At 38.4% G+C, this 24,111-nt stretch overlaps 1 protein-coding gene across 1 annotated transcript in view; it reads left to right on the top strand.

The window, feature by feature from the left end:
- The first annotated feature begins 22,536 nt into the window (after positions 1-22,536).
- The window catches only part of LOC100925140 (brain expressed associated with NEDD4 1), a 96,242-nt gene continuing 94,667 nt past the window's right edge, over positions 22,537-24,111 (top strand). Inside the window, exon 1 of the mRNA XM_031950331.1 lies at positions 22,537-23,284. Within this exon, the coding sequence (XP_031806191.1) occupies positions 23,251-23,284 (34 nt within the window). The 5' untranslated portion in view covers positions 22,537-23,250. The remainder of the gene's footprint in view (positions 23,285-24,111) is intronic.

Raw genomic sequence — 24,111 nt, 5'->3', positions numbered from 1 at the left:
AAGGGAAGAGAAGGAGAAATGACAAGAAAAATTTTCCAAAATGGAGTAAAAAGATAATTCTGCTTCCACAGACAAGTCATTCAGAGGTCAATGTGCACTGCAAATTGTATAATTGGCCATAAATTTAATTAAAGAAACTGAGTAGGGTTAAAAGTGAAGACATCAGCTCAAGAACAGTCAGTTATTTCTCCATGATGCTTTCTTCAGTCATCCTCTTTGAGTAGACCAAGGGAATGAGGAAAGAAATACAAATAAATATTTTTGTTATAGCTAATATCACTGTTGAGCATATTAGTGCAAACCTTAAGGTTTACAAAGTACTTCATATATATTGTCTTTTTTTGAGGGGTGAGTATGAGAATAGTTAAGTAAAATGAGAGATCTGAATGAAAAGAAATTTTATTATATGGTTAGAAATTAAATATGAGAAGTTTAGAGAAACGTGGGAAATTTTGTAGGAGATGATAGAAAATGAAATAAACAGTATCACAAGAATGATATACATAATGATTACCATATAAAAGCAAGTCAAATTCTGAGTAACTGGAAAATCATCAGTAATCCCAGAGAACAGCTAATAAAACATACCTCCTTCCCATTATCAAAGAGGTAAGGGGTTAGGAGAGCTGAATGTTACATAGTTATTATACAATGGTTATTTTCACTTGCTTCTATAATAGATATGGGGAGCAGAAGAGATAATACAATCAGAAATAAAAGTAATACAAAAATAAAATTTATCAATAAAATTTATTTTAAAAAATAATACCTTTGTATCCCTGCTTTACTGGTAGCTATACTGCTGTCTACTTCCAATAAGAATCACCAGTGGAGCCTGGAATTATTGAGCTTCCCCTGTTGAATATGTATCTTATTACTTTCATGGAGTCTCCTCCATTAGACTGTGAGTTTCTAGAGATCAGGTATGGTTTTTTGCCTTTCTTGGTTATTGCTAGAAGTTAACAAAGTGTCTGCTACACACAGCAGACAAGTCAAGTTTGTTGACTTGTCTTGACTTGTAACCTGTCTGTATGAATTTTGATTTAATTACAATTTTCATTCCTCGGAGATTATAATACAACATTGCCAGGAAAATTTTTGTGTTGAAAAGACAGAAAATCTTGGAACTGTTTAAAAATAAAATTTTTATTTCCCAGACACAGTCCAGCCTGTTCTCTCCTTCCTATTTAGTTCTGGACCCAACTCTTTGTCCATCTGCCAGTGACTGCCCCAAATCTATGTAATAATATACTAACTCAATGGATTGGCCATCCAGTTGCATATTGTAGAAAAGTCCTTTTTTATCTTTCTCTTCATAATCATAAACCAGAATATCTTTAAGATTCTAGGACAATGAAATTGGCCAGCACAATGAAACCCACATATAGGAGCATCTAAAGTCTATCTTCAGGAAATTATTCATTCTTCCATTTGGATCTTGTAAAAGATAACTTCCATAACAGTGGCAAACTTTGCCAAACATGTATCTTTCAAGTTTATATCTTGAGTGGCTTTAATAATTAGAGAATTAGCCAATGGAGTTATCCCTGTGAAATAATTTATCAAGGAATTGTTTTAGTATGTACACAATGTATTTACTATGTTGGAGGAGAAATTGCAAGGGTGTATTTTACTTTATCAAGTCAAAACTATTTATTTAAAAAATCAATACGGAAGGAGAAAGGAAGAGAATACATATTTATATAGCACCTACTATGAGGTGCTATGAGCACTCTACTAAGCACTTTTCTTTAGCAAATATCTCATTTGATTCTCACAATAACCCTGTAAAATAAGATGTTATTAAGATTCTCATTTTACAACTGAGGAAGTTAAGGCAGACAGTGGTTAAATGACTTGTCCATAGTACAACTATATTACTATAATAATAATATGCAACAAATAAAATAATAATGCACAATAAACAAAGAGTCATTTATTCTCAGCCTCTTTAAGTTGATGGTGTAAAAATAAATCTGAAAATAATCCTTCATGTATAAAGGTTTATTTGTAAAAGTCTCTACTTACATTTCATCAAGGATCCTTTTCATATGAATTTAGAGAATTCTCATAAAGATTTTATAAATATGAGAAATTGATTCTGATACTGATGCAGTTGCTATTGATAAGCAATAATTGATGTTTTCTTGAGTGACATTTTTATTAATATTATTTGTGATTTTTCTAAATAATTGAAGAATTAATGTCCATATATAGTAATTCCTCTGCTAATGACAAAAAATTAGATTATTATGGTGTAGCAGAGGATTAATGAGCAGGTGAGCTTCCAGAAAGTCATGATAACAACTAATAAAAGTACCTTGTTCTCCCAGATGGAGTATGTGAAATATTATATAAATTGATTCTAATTATGTAATGAAGAAGTGGCCTATTGAGTGTCACATGACAGGGACTGGGATGCCTTAAAAAAAATGCACCAATGAGCCAAGGTGATCTTGGTTAAATTTGCCATGTTAGCTGTTTCAGGTAAGCAACTATGATGTAAAGGGAGAGATCTCAAGCTTCCTCTATTCCACTGCAAAGACTCAGAAGTAGCCCATGAATCTGAGCCTCCATTCCTTGCCAATGCATTTGTTCTTTCTTGTTTTGGGTGAAGAGGTTGAAGATTACAGTGACCCTATGAATTCTGAAAGGAGAGCAAAAAAAAACTCTGGTTGTTTAACCAGGAAGTCCATGCGTGAACTCCATGACAGGTATTGTGATGGGGAAGTCCATCATCAAAGCCATAAAAGAATGATCTGGGCACTTAGGCTCAGTCGTAGCTGAATGAACTCAGTAAATTCTTATTGTGGGCCCAGAACTGCTATAAGCACTGGAAATACAAAGAAAACTCAAGGATGGGCTTGTTCTCAAGGAGCTCCCAGTCTCATGAGGAAGATAACATGTAAATAATGATTTACAAACAAGAGACAGAAAAAGAGAAGGACAGACAGAAGTAGATAGATAATTGGATAGATGGATGGATGGATGGATGGATACACATATACATATATAAACATATAAATTGGATGTAACAAAAAGGGGAAAGTATTGGTATTATGAGAGGAAAGATTCTTATAGAAGGTGGAATTGTAGCTGGGACTTGAAGGAAACCAGGAAGCAGAGATGAAGAAGGATAGCGAAGCAGTCAGTGAAAATTCCTGCAGAAAGATGAAGTTTATTGGCAAGGAATATCATAGAGGCCAATGTTACTGAATGACAGAATAGAGTGGAAGGAAGGAAGAAGGCTGGAAAAGTAGGTAGCTGTCAGGTTCTCAAGGACTTTGAATGCCCAATAAAGTATTTTATATTTGATATTAGAGGTGACAGAGAATACCCAGAGTTTATTAAATAGGGGAATGGAATAGTTGGATTTATGCTTTAGGAAGATTAATTTGATAAAGGAGTAAAGGATGAACTATAGTGAGGATCGAATTGAGGCAAGAAAAAAAACCAAAAAGTTATTGCAACATCCCAAGCATGAGATGATAAAGGCCTACACCAGGGCGACGGCAGAGTCAAAGGAAAGGAGATGCATTATACAAGAGATGACAGGAAGATAAAATCAACAGAACTAGGCAACAGATTGTATATGGGGGTTACACAGAGCGGGGAGTTTAAGATGATTTTTAGCTCAATAGATTCTAAGCTTATATGATTGGAAGGATGGTAGAATCCTCAACAGTAGTAAGAAAGTTAATAATAACTTACTATTAAATAGGGTTTGGGGAGAGGGTGAGGAGATAATGAATTCCATCTTGGATACATTGAGTTGAAGGTATCTATGGGACATCCAATTCAAAATGTCAAAAAGGTAATTGGAACTGCAAGAATGGAGGTCAGCAGAGAAGTTGGGATTGGATAAGTAGATCTGGGAATAATCAGAATAGTGATAATCACTATAGTGATAATAATTTAATTTAATAATTTAAACTATGAGACTAACAAGTGAATAGTATACAGATGAAAAAGAGAGGGCCCCGGATAGAGCCCTGAGAAGCACCTACCTTAAGCAGGTGTGATTTGGATAAAGATCCAGTAAAAAAAGACAACCAGGAAGAGATCCAGAATATAGCAGTGATACAGACATTTAGAGAAGAAGAAGGAGAAGGAATAGTATTTATTAAATGCCTACTGTGTGCCAGGAATTATTTAGTGCTTTATAAATATTATCTCAGCTGATCCTCACAACACCCTGAGAGGTAGATGCTATTATTATTCCTATTTTACAGTTGGGTAAACTGAATCAGATAGAAGTTAAATTACTTGCGAGTTAAGTCTTTAAAGTGGGACTTAAAGATCTATCCAACTGTCTCTGGAGAAGAGGAAAGGAGGGTATCAAGAAGAGGGTGATTGACTCTGTCAAAGGCTGCAGTGAGGTCCAGAAGGATGAGGATTGAGAAAAGGCCATTAGATTTGTCAACTAAGAGATCATTGGAAACTTTGGAGAGATGGGTTTCAGTTGAATGATGAGGCTGCTAGTCAGACTGTAGACTTAGTGCCTTTTGAATGCACTCCCAATCAATCAAAAAAATTCCTTCTTACTGGGGGCTTAACAGACCAGAACCAGGTGCAGACAGCCCCATGCATTTTCCAAAGTCTCTCCAAGGTACTCAGTATTTGTCATCATAACTTTACAAGATACAGGCTCCCCAGCCTCTCCTGCGACAGAAACTGCATCAGCATCTCTCAGAGCTTGCTCCTGAGAACTGGACTCAGTGCCATTCACCCAGTACAAACAAAAGTACTTTTTTTCTTCCTCTTCAGCATTACACTGCTCCATATGAAAGAGGCTTATAAGAAGAATCTCTTATACATATTCTGCAATAAATATGCTTTATATTTGATTATTATTGATTCTTTGCAAGTGACCTGAATATAGTATTTAGGAGAAAGTTATAAATGAGTCAGATTCAGATGGAGGGAGAGAGAGAGAGGGAGAGAAAGTGACAGACAGAGACAGAGAAAAAGAGACAGACAGACTGATAGAGACTACTGGATGGGAATAAATATGAGTGACATTAATATTATTAGAGAAAAGTCCCCTAAGATTGAACATGGTCCAACTACTAAGAAAAGAGAGTTCTAGGAGGTTTGGGATGAGGAGAAAGGTCATCTTCTTTTCCCATTTTTCAAAGTTCAGAACTTAACAAACATCAACCAAAATGAGTTTTTCATATTCACAATTAAACAGAAAAAGGACAAGAATTATATGGGAAAGCTCTAATTGCTCTTCTAGACAAGATGCTTTTCTTTTAGAATATGTAATAAATTTAATGTTACTTTCAAACCTTCCCTGAATGTGAATCCTTCTAGCTTTCCTTCTATTCTCTTCTATGGATTTTTATGCAGAATATATGTACCACTCCCTGGTAATAGTGCTTCATCCCTGACAATTCTTTAAGAATTTTAGAACTATGGGCTCAACAACCTGAGCAGCAAAGTTTTAATGACCTTTGAAAACAAATTCTATTCTTTGAATGAGAACATGTAGATACTTCAAGGAGAAATAAGTCAAGACCACTTCATACAAGGTAAACTTATTTTTATGTTCCAAAAAGGTTAAAAATCTTGTCTTAAAATGACTTTGGGGACATGTAGGTAGTATAGGGATAGAGCACTAGCCCTGTGATCAGGAGCACCTAAGTTCAAATCCAGGTTCAGACACTTAACTAGCTAGAAAAGTCATTTACCTCAATTGTATCAAACACACACAAACACAAACACACACACAGAGAGAGAGAGAGAGAGAGAGAGAGAGAGAGAGAGAGAGACATCAAATAAAATAAAATTACTTTCAGTCTACTTTATTTTTTCCCAGTCACAAGTACCAGGAAATCTTTTTAGATGAAAATAGATTTCAGTAATCAAAACAATTTCACTGTCAGATTGACATTTTTCAAGGGTTTGCATTTATATTTAATTATAATGTTGGCGATCTCAGCACTTAGCACTTAGGATATTGCACACACTAAGCACTTAACAAATGTATTTGTAGTGAGTTGAATTTTTATAATGAGGAGGCAACATGGTTTTGTGAAAAGAATACTGGATCTGAAGTCAGAAAGCTGTGTTGGAATTCAGTCCTTCTCTAATTTTGTAACTCTCATTTCACACATTATTTTATTTTATTAATGAAGCCCACTTCATTTTCCTCAACTCCAAAATAAAGGGTCTGAAGAGATATTTCTAATATTCTCTAAGGTGAGCTGTCTTCCAGTTCTAACATTCTATATCTAGGATCCCTTCTAGTTCCACCACATTTTGTTCTAAGGTCCCTTCCAGTTCTGGCATTCTATGTTTTAGAGATCCTTCCAAAGTTACCATTCTATGCTTTAATATCCTACCATTTAAAGTCTTTTTTGACTCTGTTGTAAACTGATTTAGGTTCATCTGGTGTCTCAGATAGATGGATAAAATGTAGGACTTATAGAAGACAGTCTAACAATTGATAAAAGGGGGTCTTCTTAGCCATAGCAGGGAGAAAATTTTCCAAAATGATCTGACATTGCTTCACTTAGAATTCTAAGACTAAAGTCTGGCTCTTTGTTGGCCATTAAAATTCTCAATCAGAAATCTGATGGGCACACCTAATTGCTTGAGCAATGGATGCTTGTCATTAAGCTACCAAGAAACTACTTCAATGGTTTAAGCCTTAGTTCCTGGGCTAATTAAATTCCCTTCATTTTCTTTTTCTTCTGTTATTTCTATAGCTAATATTTCTAGTACACTATTGAATAACAGAAGTAATAATGGGCATCTTTGATTGACCCTGATTTTACTGGGGAAACTTTTAGCTTATTGTCACTACAGGTAAAGCTTGCTATTGTTTTTTGAGTTTTCATTTGCGAGGCTATTGGGATTAAATGATTTGCCCAAAAATCATGCAGCTAGGAAGTGTTAAGCATCTAAAATTGGATTTGAACTCAGGTTTTTCTGACTCCAAGGCTGGTGCTCTATCCACCGCACCATCTAGCTGCCACTTGCTAATGACTTTAGATAAATATTATTTATCATTTTAAAGAAAGTTGCATTTATTCTTCAGTATTTTAAATAGGAATTGGTTATATTTTTTCAAAAGCTTTTTTTGCATCTATTGAGATAATCACATAATTTCTGTTGGATTTATTGTGGTTAATTAAATCTCAGATACAATTTCAATACATTTAAGGAAAATTAGCCAAGCATTTGGTGGAGTGAAACGTTAGGAAAGACTAGTCTAGTCTACATGGCTACTAAGGCCTTAAGAAATATTGTTCCAAAAATATTTATAACAGCTCTTTTTGTGGTGGTGAAGAACTGGAAATTGAGAAAATGTTCATCAATAAGGGAATGGTCAAACAAGTTCTGTTATGATTGTAGTGGAATACTACTGTGTATAAGAAATGATGAATGGGATGCTTTCAGAAAAACCTGGGAAGACTTACATGAACTGATGCAAAGAAAAATTATCAGAACCAGAAGGAGGGGAGGGAAAAGAGAGAGGAAGGGAGGGAGGGAAAGAAAGGAGGGGAGGGAGGAAGAGAAGGGAGGAAAAAAAGGAAGGAAGGGAGGAAAGAAGGAAGGAAGGAAGGAAGGAAGGAAGGAAGGAAGGAAGGAAGGAAGGAAGGAAGGAAGGAAGGAAGGAAGGAAGGAAAGAAAGAAGGAAGGAAGAAAGGAAGGAAAGAAGGAAGGAAGGAAGGAAGGAACAAAGTGAGGGAGGGAAGGAGGGAAGGAGGAGGAACAGTGTACCAATCACAATTTACAACATTCTGTATTCTAAGATTGTTTCCAGAAAGAGTTGGAACTCAGAATTCCAGCATCTGGTAAAAATATATTTGAGTAGTTGGGGAAGTCATTCAGTCACTTAACTTGCATTTATTAAGTGTCTATTCTTAAACTGGGACACAAAGAAAGGTCAAAGCCCCTTCCTCCCCAAATTAAAAAATTCAGTCCCTGCCTTCAAGGGAACTCAGTCTAACAGGGAAAGAATATGCAAACAAACTATGTACACATGATATTAGGAACAAGTTAAGGATAGTCTCAGAGGGAAGACACTGCAAGGAAAGCCAAGAGGCAGAAATGAGGAGGTAGAGCAATCCAGGCATGAGGTCCAGCCAGTGAAAATGCCTTAGTTGGGAGATGAAGTGTCTTGTGTGGGGAGCAGAGAAGATCAATGTCATTGGATTACAGAGTATATAGACAGAAGTAAAGTATGAGAAATCAGAATGGGACTAGGTTATAAAGAACTTCAGTCACTAAATTCTGAAGGCAACTGGGAGCAATGGAGTTTATTGAATAGGGAAGGTAAGACATGGTCAGACCATCATTTTAGGAGCAGGCAGTATCAGCAATATAATCACTTCTGTGCTTCATTGAGGTAGACTAAAGATAAATATTGTAAGAATTGAAAAGATTGAAGAATTTCAAAGCTACATTATAAGGAGATAAAAATTGGGATGAAGAAGATGATGAACTAAATTCTGAATCTGTTGTATAAGAGGGAAAAGTCACCTAATATGCTATGTTCACAAAAACATTATGGTAAAGTGTTTAGCTGGCTACAGAGCCCTGGCTCTAGAGTCCAATATTTAAGTTGAAATACTACCTCTGATATTTGCTATTTATCCTATCTTAGACAAGTCACTTAACTTCGCTAAATCTGTTTCCCCATCTGTAAATTAAGATGGTTAGACTAAGATGAACTCTGTTGTCCTTTTCAGTTCTAAAATTCTGTGTTCTAAAGACTCTTCCAGATCAGATCATATGGTCTGTATTTGAGGTCAACAAATAATGACCCATGAGTCATATATTAAAATATAAAAATTATTCCTAGTTCTCAAACCACATAAAAAACAACAGCCACATTTGCCCTTTGGGCCATAGTTTGTCAAACTCCTTCTGGGTCTCATATTTTATGTTGTAAGTTTCAAGATTCCTATCAGTGTTCCAGTATTCTATATTTAATATTTCAAGGTGTTTTTTTTTCAGCTTTACCACTACATGTTCTAAGTTTCTACCTAGAGCTGTCATTCTATGATTCTGTACACCAACCTAAGTTAATGCTTCTTTCTAATTCTGTCATTTTCTTTGATTTGGATGGGGAGAACACTGCAGATTTAATGCAGCCTTCCACAAACTGGTTTCCTTTTCCTCAAAGTCAAAATGAAAATGGTATTTCTCTCAACAGGCCATTGGGAAGCTCTTTTGCCTCAGTATTTGTGTAGTTTTGGTACTTTTTTTTGGTAGATTTTTAAAATTTATTTAAAATTTAAATACAAAATAGAAAAAAGAGAAAAAATTGCCATGTGCATAGCAGAACATAAGAAATGATTCAAAACATAAAGCAATAAATTTCTATTTCAAGAAAGCCTATATAATAAATACTACATATTGTATTCAGAGCTGTCCATCTTTTCTTTGCTTCTTTGTTGGTTTTCTTGCTTTCTGCTATGCCATATTTATTTCATTCTTTTTCCCTCTTTCTCCTCCTCCCTACCAGAAAGCTGCAATAGAGTCCATATACATACATACATACATATACACATATATACACAGGTATACACATCTATACACATATGCACACAAATACACTTTCATGTACATACATATAGATTTCCATAATCATACATATATATGCATATATACATTCATATGCATCTATTTAATACTGTACTTTACTTGTCTTCAGTTCCTCTGAAGGTAGATAATATCTTCCTTCATAAATCCAAGTCAATCCATATTTTTCCAAATCTGCCCACTCATCATTTCCTGCACCACAGCAATATTCCAACCTTATATTGTCTAGTTATTTGAGATAGTCCTAATGCAAGGTTGATTAATATGGTTGCTATTTAGTGTAAATTCTGTTTTTCTCTTTCAATTAAATCTATTTTAGTTTTAACTTTGTCTGAGATCATGATTACTACCCCTTCTTTTTTTTTAACCTAATAAATTCTACTCCTGATCTTTATTTTATATTTGTGTGTATAGCACTTGAGACTTTTCAAAGCACTAACTGCATGACTTCCTACTCACATCAGGCCATTATCCTGATGTGTCACGCAAGCATATTTAACTGTAGGCTGGCAGTCAAATTCGATACTTCAAGAGGCTAGGAGAAACATCAAGACATGACTAGTGGGAAATTAAATGGGATTTTAGAATGCAAATTGCAAGGGGAGGAGAGCAGAGGCTTGAAACAGTCTCTCAGCTTTGATGATATGGACAGACATGCCAGAGCATCAAAGGAAAAGAGTACAATGGCCTTAATGCTTGAAGACTGTTAAGGGTCTCCGGGAAAAAATACCCCTCAGAAGCCAAGAACAGCCACGGAATTCCAAAGTTATTCTGCCAGAGTTTCTTCTGAAAACACTATTCTATAACATGAAAGGCCAGAGCACCATAGGATCATCGAGTTAGAAGGATCCTTAGAGCTCATCTAATCTAGTCCAACCCTTTTATTTTACAGATGAAGGCTCAAAGACATTAAACAACTTTCCAAAATTCACACAGGAAATAAGAGGTAATATTAAGGTTTGAATTCAGGTCCTTTGGCTACAAGTTCAGCACAGTTGCTTCCCGAATCAATGGAAATTAGATAAGTGAGACCACAGACAAGCCACCTCTTGGAGCTCCAACTTCCTCATCTATAAAATGGGGCGGGGGGGGGGGGGAAGGGAAGGTGCTACCTACCTCACACAATTGTGGAAAAGCATTTTCTAAACTTTAAGCTTATTGATGCAAATCCTCAGTTGCTAGGTTTTCACCCGATAATAAGAGACCAGGTACCCTATGGGGGATTTCTCACTCGTTCCTCTCCAGATGATCTGATCATTTGAGTATAAAATACTTCCCCAAAATTAGGCACTCTTTCTTCTTGTTTAAGTGCACAGGTTCACAAGGCTCAAAACATTTCCAAGTTAATATAAAAAATAAAATTCAGATCTGAATCTGTGTAAAATAGTAACAATATTCCCAAACTGGAAACCTTCCCTTGAGTTCTGGATAGTCTCAGTAACTTATTGAACTTTCTGTGTGTCACCTTGGCTAAGAACAGTCAGGGATCCCTCCTCTATCTCTGTGCTTCCCTCTTTCACCCCTTTGTTTGTAGCACTGATTGCCTCCTGTTCCCCTAGCCTCTCACCGCCCTCAGAGTCATCCATTCCCAGTTGCTGCCCCCATCTCAGTTCTCTACATCTCTACTAAAACTCTCCACGAGTGGCAGTCATTTTGATCCACAGTATCTGCTTCCTAAGCTCCTAATAGCTAGTTACCAGCCCTGCTCAATGTCTTTCACAATTTGGATCTCTAGCAGATCATGCTCATTAACTTTCCAAGGAACAACTCTGCAAGTAACCTAAAAATACACCTGCATTATTCTTAAATCTCCTTTAGCCCAGAGTCTCTATAGTTCCCACATAGCATGCACAAAAGTGCTCCTATGGGCTGTAGGGACTCTCCTCCTTCTTTGTACTTCATAAGCTTATCTCTCTTGAACTCGGTATAGACACATGGTGACATAACTATTTACCTCTTTTTTCTCCCAATTATCTAAACAATGTGTGTCCTGCTTGCATTAATTTCCTTCTGGATTCAGGAATCATGCAAACCTAGATTTACAGATAGAAAGAATTTTAGATGAGGAAATTGAGTCTTAAAGAGATGTAATGTCTTACCCAAGGTCACATGAATAGTAAAAGGCATATCTAAAATTTAGGCAAGCTAGATAGATAGTGGATAGAGCATTGAGACTAATCTGGAAGACCTGATCCAGGCTCAGATCATCACAGAACCACAGTTCTGGAGCTGGAAGCAGCTGCTGCCAATCCCAACCTGCCTGTAAAAGCGGGTTGTTAAATATTTTTAAATGTAACCATCTACATTCAGATATAGACAAAGGGCTTCTGTTAACATTTTAATTGTCTAGATTTCAAAAAGTGATGGAGAAAAAAATGATAACAATAATGTAAATTAAAACTAAAAATTTTTCATACACTTCTTTTTTTCCAAAGAGCTAGTTGTTAAGCATATCCCTGGCTCGAAAGGACAATAGAAGTCATCTAATCCAACCCCAGGGGGGCTAGGTGACACCATAAAGCCAGACCTAATGTCAAGAAATTCATTCTTTCTGAGTTCAAATCTGTCTTCAGACACTATCTGTGTGACTCTAAACAAGTCACTTAACCAAAGTCTGCCTCAGTCTCTTCATTTGTAAAATAAAGATAATAATAGCAAAAAGGATTAAATGAAATCATATTTGTAAAGTGCTTTGCAAGCCTATATAAGCACTATATAAATATTGACTATTATTGTTGTTATTGTTAGAACTCAGGTCCTCTAGCTCCAAAACTAGTTCATTTCCCACCTAACCTATTATTTCCTCCCCTAGAGAACTGGGGGAAACACCCACTGCTCTCTCTCTGTCCTGTCATTCTATGACAATTTGATCTAGTTATCCAAATTACTTTGCCAAATATGTAGAAAATTTAAAAGAAAGAGTGGTAAGGAGAATTTCTATCAAGCAGGATCAGAAAAATGTATAGTTCTTGCTATATAAATAAATGGAAACCATATTTATTCTCTCCCTCCTGCTCATAGAATTTAGAGCTAGAAAAGACCTTAAGATGAAAACTAGTTTAATTCCATTTTGCAGATGAGTAAACTGAGGTTCAGTGATGTTTGCACTTTATCTGATCGCAAATCAATGGCTCTCTTCACAACATCAAATGACTAGTGTTGTTAGAACTGAAAGCCACTACCCTCTCTGGACCAAGTCCTAGCTTCAGGCGCCTTGCTAAGGGCAGAGCTTATCCATTTATATGTCATGATTCTCCAGGTCTTTTTGCTGACTCTCATCCTTTTTCTCATGGGAAAATGTTCTCATCGTAAAGCTTAAAAAGTAGTAGAATGTTATCATCTGTTCCAGTTATTCACCCATACAATAATAATATTAGCAATTTTACCTCATAATGATCAGAGGCAGTGGAAATAGCTCTGTACTAAGAGTCAGGAGCTCCAGGCTCATCTCTGTCAATAACAAGGCATGCTATCCTCCACTTAAAAGGGCTTAAACACGATCACAGGATTTAAGAGGTAAATGGTGCCTTAATGATCAATTAGGTTCATCCCTATTATTTTAGAAATGATAATAAGGCTCATAGAACTTACCCGATTTGTTTCATTTCACTCAGATAGCAAGAGGTAAAGACAGGATTCAGACTCAAGTCTTCAGACGCAAATACACTGTTCCTTTTGTGATAAATTTGCCTACAACACAAGAGAAACTCAACATCCTCTATCACTTCCTGCCTTCTAAGGATCTGTTCTATGCTCTAGCATCACAAAATGATAACTCTGGCGCTAGAAGCAGGGGGTGTGTGCTACCTAGAGTCAACGCCAATCTACTTACAGAAGCGGATTGTTAAATTTTCAGTGTAAGCATCTATACTTCAGAAACTGACAAATGCTACAAATTGGGGACTCAGTTATCTATTTGTTGATTGTATAGACTTAAGAAAGTCACACAGATTAAGCCTAAAAGTATGTCAAATGCTTTTTTCCAAAAAAAAAAAAAAAAGATAATTGTTATACATTTACACTTAAAAGGGACACTAAAAGCCATCTAATCCAAACCTATGAGCTGGGTGATGTTGTGAATAGAGTGTCAGACCTATAATCAGGGAAATTGATCTTCCTGAGTTCAAATTGAGTCTCAGAGACTAACTAGCTGTGTGACCCTGGACAAGTTACTTAACCCTGTTTGCCTTAGTTTCTTCATCTGTAAAATGAGTTGGAAAAGAAAATCACAAATAATTCCAGTATTTCTACCAAGGAAACTACAAATGGAGTCATGAAGAGTCAGACAGGATTGAGACAATCTATTCATAACTTAATCCAAAACACTGATTTTACAGATAGTGAAACTGAGGCACAGTGAAAACTGTGACTTGCCCAAATTCACATAAGGAGCGAGTGACAGAAATGAAATTTAAACCAAGTCTTTTAACTCCAAATTTAATGCTCTTTACCATTGCATAGTACTCTTCTGCCTGTAAGCTTACATATTCCTTTTTTTTTAGGCAATCAGTTAAGTGCCCAGAATCACACAGCTACTTAGAGTCAGATTTGAATTAGAATCTTAAGGCCAGTGCTCTATCCACCATACCACCTAGCTGCCCTTATTTTTTTTAATATCACATATGCTTAGATTATTTCTATCTCTTATTCTATCTTCTGCTATCTCTTCTTTTTCTAACATTCTGTTTTAAGACAGTGGTATCAAACTGAGAAAGAAACAGGACCTCTATAGCACACATAAGAATTTCTACAGACTGCAGATTGACATAGAAAACCATAAATGAACATTTTCTATGATATATTGGATTTTTACTTATTTTGTTAAATATTTCTCAATTTCATTTTAACCTGGTTCCCCTTCCCTTTGGGAGCCCCAGTAGTCCAGTAGACTGTGTGTTTGAACCTCTGCTCTAAAACATTTCAGCTGAGACATTCTGGGTTTTATTTTTTAAAGTTCTATATCCTGAGACAACTTCAAATTCCGATTTTCTCTTCTAAAAAGGTGACAAAGAAAGTAGAAAGAGAATACTTTCTTACCAAAGTGCTTTCCCAGGCCTCAAGATTTTTGGAAACCTGGACAAAGTGGTTTTTTGGCAACCATAGCCTGTGAGTATCCATAAGAATTTATGGGAAGGTTGAAATCAATCTTTTCCCTTTTTTACTCAAGAACTTTTGGCTTCCTTTTACCTTAGACTGTCTTTCAAGGCCCTCCATAAACTGGCTCCATCCTTCCTACTCAATCTTTATTCCCATTATCCCAATAAAATTTACAAGCACATTCCTTGGTTCTAGTCTTCAAGTTAGGGTTTATTCACTAACTGTTGTAAAGAGCAAAAGTAATCTTGGCCCCAGAGTGAGCCTTAATGGCATCCAACTATCTTGCACAATTTCTATTGATTATATGTTGTGGGATTTGGTAAGAAAATGATGGTATAAAAAGTCTATTTCTAGCCCTAGAGAAATAATTCAGAGTGAATGATATTCAAGGGAAGGGTTGGTTATCAGGGCTTCTTAAACTTTTTCCACTCATGAGCTTTTTTTGCTTGAGAAATTTTTATGCAACCCTTAGTTATACAAGTATATAAAATAGGTGTGCAAATCAAACATTTACTGATGATAAGTCATAATCTGGTAACCCCCACATTCGGTTACATGACCCTGTATAAAGTTGTGAGCCACAGGTTAAGAAGCTTTGGATTATATTTCCTCCCAACATACCTTATTTTCTATGATGGCAGAGGACTAGCTCTCAGTAGCTCCCAAGGGATATCAATGAACAAAATAGAGTCAATGAATAATATAGGGGGGAAAATGCAAAGAAATAGAGTGAAGGGAAAAAAGAAAATTTATCTCTTTAACATTAAGGAGATTTCCCAGATAACTGTAGAATCCTGGAGTCTCAGAATTGAAAAAGATCTCAGAACTTTGGTTACATCCCTTTCTGAACAAGAATTCCCAATAGGAAAACATACCATTTTGAGCAATATCCAAGGAAAAGAGACCTTTTGTTCACTGTCCCCCAATTACATCTGAGTCCTTGAATCAACAGAGGTTTCAAATAGTTCATATCAATTATGTAGTCAACCTCTAACTTCCTTTCATCTTCCTTAGAATGCCTAAGTTTTGGCTCTCTTTATCTTTCACCTGAACTATTGCCATAGCTTCCTAATTAGTATTCTTGCCTCAAGTCTCTTCACCCCTTTCTTGTATCCATCTTCCACCCAGCTACCCTAAGTGATACTCCTAAAACAGAGATATGACTATGGCACTCCTCTACTCAATAAAGTCCAGTGGCTCCCTATTACCTCTAGAATAAAATTCAAATTTGTTTGGCATTTAAAGCCCTGGCTTCAACCTACTTTTCCAATTAAGCATTACTCCTTTTTATACCCACTCTAGTTCAGCCAAACTTGCCTTCTTACTCCTCCTCACATACAAAACTGCATTTTCCATCACTATGTCTTTGCATCATCTACCCTGGGCCTGAAACATGTTATCTCCTCTCATCGGTTTCTTGACTTCCTTCAAAGGTCAACTCCAATAGCATTTCCCACATGTAGCCTTTTGTAATTCTTCTAGTTCCTAATATCTTTCTTACCCTAAACTTATCTTGTATATACATTGTACAGGCACACTTCATTTTATTGATCCTTACTTTATTGTGCTTTGAGGAGCTTGAGGTTTTTTTTAACAAATTTAAGTTTTGTGTCAACTCTGAATCTGATAAGACTATCAGTGCCATTTTTCCAATAGATATGCACACATTGTGTCTCTGTGCCATATTTTGGTAATTCTTGGAATATTTTGAACTTTTCCATGATTATTATACCTGTTATGGTGATCTGTGATCAGTGATCTTTGATGTTACTGTTGTAATTGTTTTGGGATGCCAGGAACTTTGCCCATATAAGAGGCAAATTTAATAAATGTTGTATATGTTCTTACTTCTCCACCAATCAACTGTCCCTGTCTCTCTGTCTCTTTCTGTGTGTGTGTCTTTCTGTCTTTGTCTGTCTCTATCTCTTTGTCTGTCTATCTCTGTTTCTTTATCTGTCTGTCTTTGTGTCATCTCTCTCTCTCTCTCTCTCTCTCTCTCTCTGTCTCTCTCTCTCTCTCTTTGTCTTTCTCTCTCTTCCTTTCTCTCTCTCTTTCTCTGTCTCTGTCTCTCTCTCTCTCTCTCTCTCTCTCTCTCTCTCTCTCTCAGTTCCTCTTTATTGTGTTTATTGAAAATGGGGCAATTAATAACCCTACAAAGGCTTATAAGTAACCCTAGAAGAATTCAAGTGAAAGGAAGAGTCAGTCGTTAAGGCAAGCTTCATTACTGTCATTTTAAGAAATTGCCACAACTACCCTAACCTTTAGCAACTACTACTCCAATCAAAAAGCAGCAATCAATATTGAGGCAAGCCTTTCCACTAGCAAAAAGATTACAAGTCATTGAAAGCTCAGATAATGGTTAGCAATTTTTTTAGCAATAAAATAGTTTTTAATTAAGATATGTACATTAGGTTTTTTACACATAATACTATTGCACATTTTATAGACTACAATATAACATAAATATGACTTTTATACGCACTGGGAAACCAAAATTTTGTGTAATTCACTTTATTGCAACATTTGCTTTATTGCAGTGGTCTAGAATAAAACCCATAATATCTCTGAGATATGCCTTATGTGTAATATATAAGAGAGAGGGAAGCTAGATATTTTCTACTCCCTTACTCAAGTGTAGTTGATGCAATCAGCAGATATAATCATAGATGAGAAATACTAATACCTAAATAAGGTGTTAACACTTGGTATTCTCTTTTACAAAGTGTGAACATCTTTATCTGATGAAATTAAAGAGAATCTGACCATCAGATGAACAAAAAATTGACAACATGCCCAGAATTTAAATCCTGGCATCAGTTGAAAGTTTAAAAGAAATCAGCAGCACCCTCACCCCCTCCAGAAGAAAAATATCCTATTTGGAGCAAATGTATAGGCAGTTGTGAAGTGTGACACCTGTGCCTACACCAGAGCAAAGCAAATGGAAGGAGAGGAATTTCTATTCACCCAATGAATAGTTGCTATTCATCCAACGTGATGCACTCTATTCAGCAGTTGGAGTTTCTCAGCTTAAATAAGTTCTAATCATAGTTCTAAGCATGAAGCAGGGAACAGGGTCATGCATTCACCAAAGAGGCAAAAAGGTAGTCAGTTGAAGTCAGAAACAGCTTTGAATACTGTGAGCTCTGGCAAAGTAGGAAAAATTTGGCAATGGAGTCAAGAGAGTCTTAGTCCTAGTAGTCAAAAGCTGAGGTGGGTAAGCTGAGTTGAATAACCTGCCTAGCCAAAAGCTGCACTCAAAGAGGGAGTTTCATAAGCAATCCATAAAGAAGAAACATCAAAGTCCTGAGATTGTAAAATCATGAATTGGTCGCATATTCTCTCCATGTGTGCAATACTACAGTTATAATTTAAATTAATGTCCATTTTTCTTATGAAAATTATGTGTATTTGTGGGAAAACACTCCCTAAGCTTATGGCAGGAATATTTTGTTGCTACTGTTCTATCCTCATAATAAATGTCTTTTCTTTGAGCTAATTATGTTTACTACCTAACTGTTAATGAGACATATACCATGGGGGCTCATAAACTGTATAATGTTGGGAGTATAGACTCACAAGTCGCCTTTAGAAACCAAGATATTCAACATCCTCTGGAAACCCAAACTTTGAGTAAGACTAGATTAGAGAAAATATCGCAGAGCAAATATATTAAGTAAAAAGATAGAAGATATATATAGAGATATATAATATATACGTGTAACTTCTCTTGACAGAAAATAAATTCTTTGATGACAAATTATTTTATCCCCAGTTCCCAGCAGAGTGGGTAAAATATATTAAGCAATTAATAAATACTTGCGATTAACATTTATTCACCACCATCCCCCCTACTATTTGTCAGGTGAAGGGGAAACAAAGACAAAAATGACTGATTGAATCTAGGGCTGAAAGAGATTTCAGAAATTATCTAGTCCAACCAATGAGGAGACTGAGGGACAAAGAAGTGAAGAAATTTGCTCTGGGTCACAAAGTTTGAAAATAGCAGAGCCAATATAAAAACCCAAGCTTTTATGAGGTACTAGATTTTGTGATGGGTTTATTATTTTTCAGCATGATTTTGCCCTTTCTGCCAACATGGCTCTATTTCTCAAATATTCCTCCAGGTCTCTCCCCTTTATATCACTTCACATAGATTGTAGTGATTCAAAACAAACCAAAAACCGGGAAACAAAGTAGATACCCATCAATTGGGGAATAACTAAGCAGGCAGAGTAAAGAAAGAACTAGGAACATAAGAGCTGCAAATTTTAAAAAAATACTAAAAAACATTTGCTCTCAGAAATAGAGGCTAAGTAGAACATAATATACACTATCACACTCATTAACTTTTTATTGATTTTAGTTAAATATTTTTCCTTTATTATGGGAGGGGAAGATTATATATGTAGGGGAGAGGGTGTATAATACTAGTTGCCTTCCAGGCTCTCTCTCCCAACTTTCACTGGCATTGATATTTGGGATATCTTTCAATGTTCTAGAGGTAACATTGTGGGTTACTTAGTATTAACTCATGAGCCCCCATTAGTGTGATTTCCCCTCAACATTTTCTCCTTAACAAGTCACTAGCCAGTTCATTAGCAAAGGCATTTACTCAAATGGCCTAACAACAACAATAGTTACAAGCATTTCCTCCAAATCACAGTGTTCTCTCTCTCTCTCTCTCTCTCTCTCTCTCTCTCTCTCTCTCTCTCTCTCTCTCTGTGTGTGTGTGTGTGTGTGTGTGTCTTGTCTCTGTGTATCTCTCCATTCTCTGTCTCTGTCTCTTTCTCTCTCTCTCTCTCCTTCTGTCTTTGTATGTCTCTCTCTTAATTTTCTCTGTCTCTGTCTTCCTCTCTGTCTTGCTGTATCTTTGTCACACACACACAAACACACACACACACATACACACACACACACACACACACACACACACACAAATACAGAGTCAGCAAGGGAAAGAATTGTAATAAATACAAAGTGAGGCACAAATGTAGTGAACACATATGCCCAAAGCAAGTAATAATTTTGGAATTAGTGGGCCTTGCTGCCTTTTCTATCTCCTCAAGGTCAATACAACCTTGTCTGTAGAGTGTAGCATCAGTGAAAGACAAGTTGCTTCTGGTACACAGCTGTGATGGCTTCTCTCAGGGAATGCTTTCTTAGATAAATGATTGGCTAAGCTAGACTTGCTTCTCACAAAGTAATGTACCTCAGCTGCAAAGACCACTTTGTTTGGGGGTCAAACAGATATCTAGACAGTGATGCTGGTTCACATTCCTGCTGCTGGATGGTTTGGATAGGACACTCTTGACATTATTTAGCAAGATGATGCAAGAGGAAACTGGGTCATAAAGCTGAAAAACCATCTTCTCTGAGCTCCCATCAAATAAATCAATTGTCCAATGCTCATAAGGGTGAATTTTACAAAATTAAGGTCTGTGTACCAACCCACTATGATGGCATCATAACAAGGATATCATATTACCTTGGTGTGTATAAGGTGCTGAAAGCGATGGTGAAGATTATTATTGAACAGAGACTACTGGATGGGAACAAACAAGTTCTCTTCCACAGTTACTGTTTGTTGCCAAGCTCATCTAGGCTGAGCCAAGGCAGTGATGTTGCTTGACCACTGAGTTCTTCCCAGGACACAGCATTTCTGCTGGATGGTCAATTCACTGGACTATCTGAGTTCAATCTTCAGTAATCAAGCGGCTTCAATCATTGGCTTGACTGGATGTTAACTTCACTCCTTTCAGTGGAGTGTTACATTAGCTGATATAATAGATGGAAGGGCTGGGCTTAGAGTTGGAAAGACCCAAAAACAAATTCTACTTCAGACACCAACTGTGACCCAGGGTAAATCAAGTGTCCTCATCTGTAAAATGAGAAAAATAATAACATCTACCTCCCAGGATTGTAAAGCATATTTGTTAAGCATTTAGCACAGTTCCTGGCACACAATTATAACATAAATATTAGTTTTTATTATTAAATAAATTAAATATTATTAAAGATCTTCAAGTACTATATAAATTATAGCTATTATTATTTATTACTCTCCATATTTCCAGAGTGGACATAGGAAAGGAAGCTACTGTCTCCAGATAGGAAGTGGGAAAGGTGTTGAGCAGTGAATGTTGTGAATGTCTCTTGTTCAACAATCTTTTTTGATGTAAAAGTCCCCCTCCCTCAATAAGGTACTCCACAATGACTTGGAGTAGTAACATTTAATTCAATCAGTTTTACCTCCCCTATTCCTCTGAGGATAAAGGATCTCATGTATCAGATGAGTAGCTAGGGTTAAAAGTAAGAGAAACAACTCTCAATCCTTGCCTTCTCCCTGCATCTATGTCCCTTTGCAAAGCATGCCATTTTCTTAAGACCTTCTTCTCAGCCATATAAACACCCTATCAGATCATTAGGACAGATCAGAGAATTTGATCATATATATTATATAACTTGGAGGGGATTTGGGAATCATCTCATTTTACAAATAGGAAACAATAGCTAAGAAAGGAAAAATTTGCCCGCTGTCACAGAGGGGCAATGGCTAAATTGAGTGTCAAACCTATTTAAAATTCATATTGTTGTTATTGTTTAGTCCTGTCTGTCTTTGAAACCCCATTTGAAATTTTCTTAGCAAAGAAGTGGTTTACCATTTCCTTCTCCAGGTCACTTTTTACACATAAGGAAACTGAGGCAAATAGGGTGAAGTGACTTTGACTTGCAAATGGTCCCAGAACTTGCAAGTGCCTGAAGTCATATTTGAACTCGTTTTTTTCTGAGTGGGCACCTGAAGCTCTATCCCCTTCGACTCTTAGCTGCCATCTCTATACTCTTATCACATTATTATTCTCCTCCCTTACCTCCCTCCACAAGCGTCCTGCCCCGGTTTAAGGCAGCAATTTCACCAGAAACCTGACTGCTTAGATCTTAGGCCAAAGCTTTACACTGCCTTGCCTTCACTCTTTCTTCTGTAATTTGATAAACACGATAAGCATGTGGAGAGTAGGGAAGAAGAGTGGTTGGCATTTCAAGGAATTTATAGGATTTATAGGAATAGGCTATGTGTGATCTTAAGCAAGTCACTTAACTTTTCAGAGGGTTGGATTAAGGAGGAAGTGGGGAAGACCTGTCCATGAACTTTTAAAAAATATATTTTAATAACTATTTCAATATAATGTATTTTCCTTTGCAATCCTGTGTACTTTACATGAGAATTGACAATCATTCTGAGAAAGGGGTTCACAAGCTTCACCAGACTGCCTGCCACGAGAGTCCAAGGTACAAAAAGCTCCCTTCCAGTTCTAAGATTCCCTATTCTAACATTTCTATCCGAAAATGCCTTTAGGCTTTCACATTGCAGGTTCTAAGATCCTTTCATCTCTGATATTCTGTGATTCTGCAAAGATATAACTAAACCCCTGCCACGGGAGCCCAATCAGTTAATTAAGAGACCTTGGCACTAGGGTCACTTTCTCCCGCTCTTTTCCCCCCTCGCCATTCCTCACTACTCTTTCCTTCTCCCCATCCTTCTTTTGAGGAGCAACTGAGTTTGTTTTCTGGAGCCAGCTGCCCTTCCTTACTCCCTGGGCAAAGCTACTGCAGATCCTGCGGCACCTCCCCCGCCCCCACCCCGTCTTTCGGTCTTCTCCCGGGCTCTTCCCAACCCCCCTCTTCTCAACCTGTCTGTCCTCCCCCGCCTCTTGGTGGAAGGGCTGGCTCCTTTCTCCCCTTCTCTAACATCTGTAACTGTCCATGTCTCTCCTTTCTCTCCCTTTATGTGTGTGTGCTTATCTCCCCTAGTCTAGCTCTCTCGGCGCGTGTCTGCTTGTCTCCCCCCTAAGCCCCGCTTGTGTAGGTCTGTGTGTGTGTACAGTGTGTGTATACAGTGTGTGTGTGCGCGCGCGCGTGTGTGTCCCTCCCTCTCGCTTCTCCCCTGAACTCTTTCAAATGTGACACATCCCGCGGGGTGAAGCAGTCGGCCCCAGAGTAGGCGCAGCCAGGGCGGAGCAGCCAAGCGCACCGGAGCCTCGGAGCCGAGCCGGAGCCGGAGCTCCAACCCAAGCCCGAGCCCGAGCAAGCGCGGGGGCATCGCACTTCTCGAGACACCCGGCCGGGGAAAGAAGGAAAGAAGGGGCGATGGGCGGCGGCCAGCGATCCTGGCGGCCGTCGCTCGCCACGGCCAGCGGCCCAGCTCGGAGCTCGCCCTGAAGGAGGCGGCTCAGGATTCCCTGGCTTCCCGGCGCCCCCAGTCCCCCGGGGTATGGGCTGGACTGCAAGGGATTGGAGCGCGCCCAGATCCACCCCCGGCCCGGCCCCAGGGGACCGAGCATCCCGCTTGGCCAAGATGCGCCCTGGGCGCTCTTAGGCGGAGGCGAGCGGCAGCCCCCAGCCCGGCTCTCACTCGACTCGCCACTGGCTCCCGGCCGCCCTCCCCGGCCTTTCTTCCCCCAGCCTGAGCCCACGGGGGCCGGGCCCTGCCCCGCCCAGTCCCATTGAGCCCCGCCCAGCCCAGCCGAGAAGGGAGAGAAGGAGAGACGCCTGGCCCCCTCTCCGCCCCCCGCGGTGTAGCTCAGGAGCTCAGGGCGCATGGAGAGGACCGCGGCCGGCTGTGTGTGCCCGGGTAAGGGGGCGCCGCGCTAAGCGGACTGCGGGAGGATGGGGAAAGGGGGTCGGTGGTTAGGGGGAGGAGAAGAGGACAAGAATGAGGGATGGACGGTGGGGGAAGGGAAAATGCTCCGTCTCGCTTCCCCGCAGTCCCTTCCCTGGTCTCTGCAACACCCCCACCACCACCAGCCTCACCCTCCCCCCACCCCCTTCTGCCCATCATCCTGCGCTCACCGAGTCCTGGGTCACAGCTGCCGAAGGAACCGGCAGATGGACACACTGACACCCTCCCCTTTTATGGCTGGGAGTTGTGGCCCCTGCTAAAGGACGGAGTAGGGAAGGAGTCCTTGGGCGAAGCATTCCTTCTCGACTCAGTTTCCTCATGTGTGAAATGAGGTGGGTAGGTTGAATCTTAGGATCAAAGGCTCTAGTAAAGGAAGGGACTTTAAAGATCTCTTCTAATCCAACCCATTGACATTGTGAGGGGGAGAGCTCAACCCACGCATCCCCTCCCTCTCAGTCTCAGGTCGGTGAAAGTTTTAATTCTGCAACTTGCTCTTCCATTCCTCCTTCTCCTCCTGTTCTCCCTTCCCCAATCTTCGCATCCATTTCCTGAATGGAGTTAGGGGTCCCACTTGGAAAGATTCTAAGAGGTAGAGGATTGAGCTAGAACAGAAGGAGAGAACTTTTGGAACCTTTTTTCCCCCACTGTTGTCCCACTCTGAAATCACCACCTCATAGCCACAAAGGGAGCAAAACTAATCCAGATCCGAGAGTGAATTGTTATTTGAAAGAAGGAAATATTCTTGGCTGTAAGAGCTACAAAGGCAGCTTATTTAAGGG

The sequence above is a fragment of the Sarcophilus harrisii genome, chromosome 2, assembly GCF_902635505.1.
Source record: "Sarcophilus harrisii chromosome 2, mSarHar1.11, whole genome shotgun sequence".
In the NCBI taxonomy this organism is placed as follows: domain Eukaryota; kingdom Metazoa; phylum Chordata; class Mammalia; order Dasyuromorphia; family Dasyuridae; genus Sarcophilus; species Sarcophilus harrisii.
The sequence above is the reverse complement of the archived record's forward strand: the minus strand, read 5'-3'. Positions and strand labels throughout refer to the sequence as shown.